The sequence below is a fragment of the Plectropomus leopardus genome, unplaced genomic scaffold (assembly GCF_008729295.1).
Source record: "Plectropomus leopardus isolate mb unplaced genomic scaffold, YSFRI_Pleo_2.0 unplaced_scaffold17411, whole genome shotgun sequence".
NCBI classification, from domain to species: Eukaryota; Metazoa; Chordata; class Actinopteri; order Perciformes; family Serranidae; genus Plectropomus; species Plectropomus leopardus.
In genome coordinates, this window is record NW_024618734.1 from 790 (window position 1) to 4,238 (window position 3,449).

At 39.1% G+C, this 3,449-nt stretch overlaps 1 protein-coding gene across 1 annotated transcript; it reads left to right on the top strand.

Moving 5' to 3' along the window:
* The first annotated feature begins 1,018 nt into the window (after positions 1-1,018).
* On the top strand, positions 1,019-3,248 carry LOC121964844 (DDB1- and CUL4-associated factor 5-like). Its single transcript, XM_042515027.1, has 2 exons — positions 1,019-1,228; positions 3,176-3,248. The coding sequence occupies exons 1-2, from the start codon at positions 1,040-1,042 to the stop codon at positions 3,212-3,214; spliced, it is 228 nt and encodes a 75-aa protein (XP_042370961.1). The 5' UTR covers positions 1,019-1,039; the 3' UTR covers positions 3,215-3,248.
* The last annotated feature ends 201 nt before the right edge of the window (positions 3,249-3,449 follow it).

The window sequence follows — 3,449 nt, forward strand, 5'->3', positions numbered from 1 at the left end:
GCCAAACTTAAATCAAAACCCTTAAGAAAACCAGTCCAGGAGAACGTTTTATCTCGCTTTCAGATATTCAGTAATTCTCTTGTTCTGTTAATAACTGACAGGTGCAAAGAAGGCTGAGCTTCTCTCGAGAAACGATTGGAAATATTAAAAGAATAATTCTTTATACCATGTGATGCATGCGTACTTCTCTGTCCCGCTTCCAGGGTTCCCGCAGATCCTTAAAAAGGCATTGAAAGGCATTGAATTCATTAATCTAAAATAGGGGTCGACAGATTATTAGCCTGGCCGATTACTGGGGCAGATATCTGTATCAGCGTTTTATTATAATGCTCGTCAATAAAATTAATTAATTTTAAAAAATGCAAAGAAGGTGTCAGCATGGGAGGAAGTTTTACTTTGTAAAATACCAGGGAGCTCTTTTTATTCATTAATTTTTGATTTAACTCAATTTTCACTTGACTTTATAAAAAAAAGTTTCTGGGAACTAGCTGTATATGATGTTGAAAGTTTCAGGCATTTAAATAAAGGTTTGTGCTGGAGTTTGTTATTTTCCAAATTCTTAATATTGACAGAAAGTTGTTTTTCGTTTCGTTTTTATTATTAAAGCATATCTGTTCCAAATATCGGTTATCGGTCTCATTAACTACTAATAATCAGTATCAGGCCTGAAAAGCCAATATCGGTTGACCCCTAATCTTTTTTACTGGAAAATCTACATTTATGTTGACATTGAAAACTTTAACACTTATTTGTTGCTGTTGTTGTTTTTGAAATTAAGAGTGAAATACTTTAATATTTTGTCGTATCCTCAAGAGTATCATTATTGCATATCATGATATTCTTTTAGGGCCATATATCGTCTGCCAGCCCTAATTTATATACAAATTACATATTCACATACGTATCAAAACTGTACATTTATGCTCCTGCACATCAACAGCTTTCGCACTACCACACACACATTTAAAAAGCCATTAATTAGCTCTAATGTCTTCTTTCCTTCTGTTCTCTTAGCTCCCTGCTGCGTTATGGAGGCAGCATGTCCCTGCAGAGCGCCATGAGCGTTCGCTTCAACAGCACCGGCACCCAGCTGCTGGCACTGCGGCGCCGCCTGCCGCCCGTCCTCTACGAGCTGCACTCCCGCCTGCCCAGCTTCCAGTTCGACAACCAGGGCTACTTCAACTCGTGCACCATGAAGAGCTGCTGCTTCGCCGGGGACAAAGATCAGGTGGGTCATCAGATTTCCCAAATCCTGAATTAAATATATTGTTATTAATTCCAAGAGAGATTGAAACGTAGTTATTAAAGCAAAATAAATTCTAAGTTTGTACAAAATAAGAGACAAAGAAATAGAAACACATACTTAAAGGAATCTATTTTCAATTCTTGTCCGTGTCCCAATGTTTCCAAACCCACCATCCACCTACATACAGGGAAATGTCTAAAATCTTCCATATCATGCACATATGCAGACATAAAATCAATGTCTCTCACAGAAGATATCGCTCTCGTGTGAGTGAATGATCTCTTGAAAGAACGAAACAAACAGTGGAGACATTGTTTTATCTGACGTTGCAGTTGCTTCAAATGTGAGGAGAATATCTGAAACATGTGGAAGCAATAGAAGTAAAAATAGAATAATATTAGATCCTTCTGTGAAATCGGGACTTTTCAGGGTTGGAGGAACACCAGGAGCGCTGTGCTCAGCCAACGGTCCTCCCGTTGGTCCTCCTCAGACATGACATCACCCTGCAGCCATGTTTATTATGTTAACATTATTCTCGGGTGTCAGAGGAGCTCACGGAGGCTTAAAAAATTATCTCTCTCTACATGAGTGAAGGAGTGAAAAGGTTACAGGATCAGGTCAGGACTGTAGGAGGAGGTTGCTGTTTGAATCTGCTCACCTGCAGAAAATCTGCATTTGAGACGGTCTATTAACTTTTAACAAGAATTATCGAGGAGCAAGATCATTGATATCTGATGATCAATGGTGTGTGTTATTTCTTGTGACAATATAGGCCAACCCCCCCCCACCCCCAAAAAAAAATCTATATCTTAATACTCTTATATCAAAATCTGATAATGTTTTCTTAATGAGATCAAAATATGATGTATGTAAGATAGATGAATTGGATTTGATATTGATAGTCAATCAATAGTCTAACATGCTCATCTTTTTGCTAAATCCTCAGAGATAATGTACAAAAAGCGATCCATTGGAGAGTGCTCAGAAGATCCAAAGTGCACCGTTACAACCTTTATAAATCTTGTTTTTGTTTACCTCCTCACCCCGCTGCAGTGATGTGTCGGTGTCCTCGGGGTTATTTCAGTACACCGTGACATCACTGTTAGGTGTGGTTTCAGATTCAGCCGAGCACACTTTATGACCACGTCCATTTGTGATGTAACAGACTTCAGAGAGGGCAGTGAACCACCGCGTCTCGGCCTGGTTTTATTAGTATTACTGCTGATTAATTATGGATTTATTAATCACTTTTTAATTGTTTAACCACCATGGGCCAAAAATATATATTTATTTTTATTATTAGAAAACTATCTACAGAACAGCCTCAGATTATTTTTAATTACAAGAGTAAGAGAACTGTTTTTCCATCATAATGAGTACCGTTGGACACATTTTACACGGATGATACTGGAAAATTGCGTCTCGGCTCTCCACAAAGACTATTTTTACCCGCATGCAACCAAAACCAGCTCGAACCTGATTGATCATTGCTACTTGGACTACAAACGAACTACAAATAGAAAACGCAGCCCTCCTGATCTCAAAATCTTGTCCTCTTTGGCATACACATGCAGATATCTGTTTATAGAAATTATTCATAAGGTGACAATTTTATTCATATCACCTCTTCCTACTGCGGGTGAGCTTATAGGCTGAGAGAGCGACGGCCTACAAGTTTATTTTGGAGGGGTGTTGTGAGAGCCACTGGGAGCCGCACAAAAAAATTCCCTCTAAAATCTTTTATGACAAATAAATTACATTAAATGTAAATTAAGGATGTGAGATTTAGTAAGAAAGCACAGTTTATAGAAAAAGAGAAGTAGCAAAAGAAATTCTAACATGTGACAAAGGCTGTGATGGACCAGATGATTTGGCTTGTTTATTTGTTGCTCTCATGGCACTCCAATTTCCAGAAATGTCCTCATACAGACGCAGAACCGCAGACAGCAGAGGATTTTCTCAGAGTGACGTGAAAGCAGAGGTGCAGAGTGGCAACTCACCGCACAAAAATGATGGAAAGGAAAAAGGGAGAGGGATAATGGGTGTGACATTCCTGCTTGACGTGTCCTCCGGGAACCCGAGACGGTGCACACAGGTGTGCAGCTCAGTTCAGAGTGTGTTCATGTGCCCTCGAGCTACAGTTATATGACAAACAATAATATAGTTTTACATCACTGCAGAGCACTTTACGTTGGTAAAACTG

Coding starts and splice junctions, on each gene's coding strand:
- LOC121964844 (XM_042515027.1), top strand. CDS start 1,040: ATGTCCCTGCAGAGCGCCATGAGCGTTCGCTTCAACAGCACCGGCACC. Junction 1,229..3,175: donor TCGCCGGGGACAAAGATCAG/GTGGGTCATCAG, acceptor GTCCTCATACAG/ACGCAGAACCGCAGACAGCA.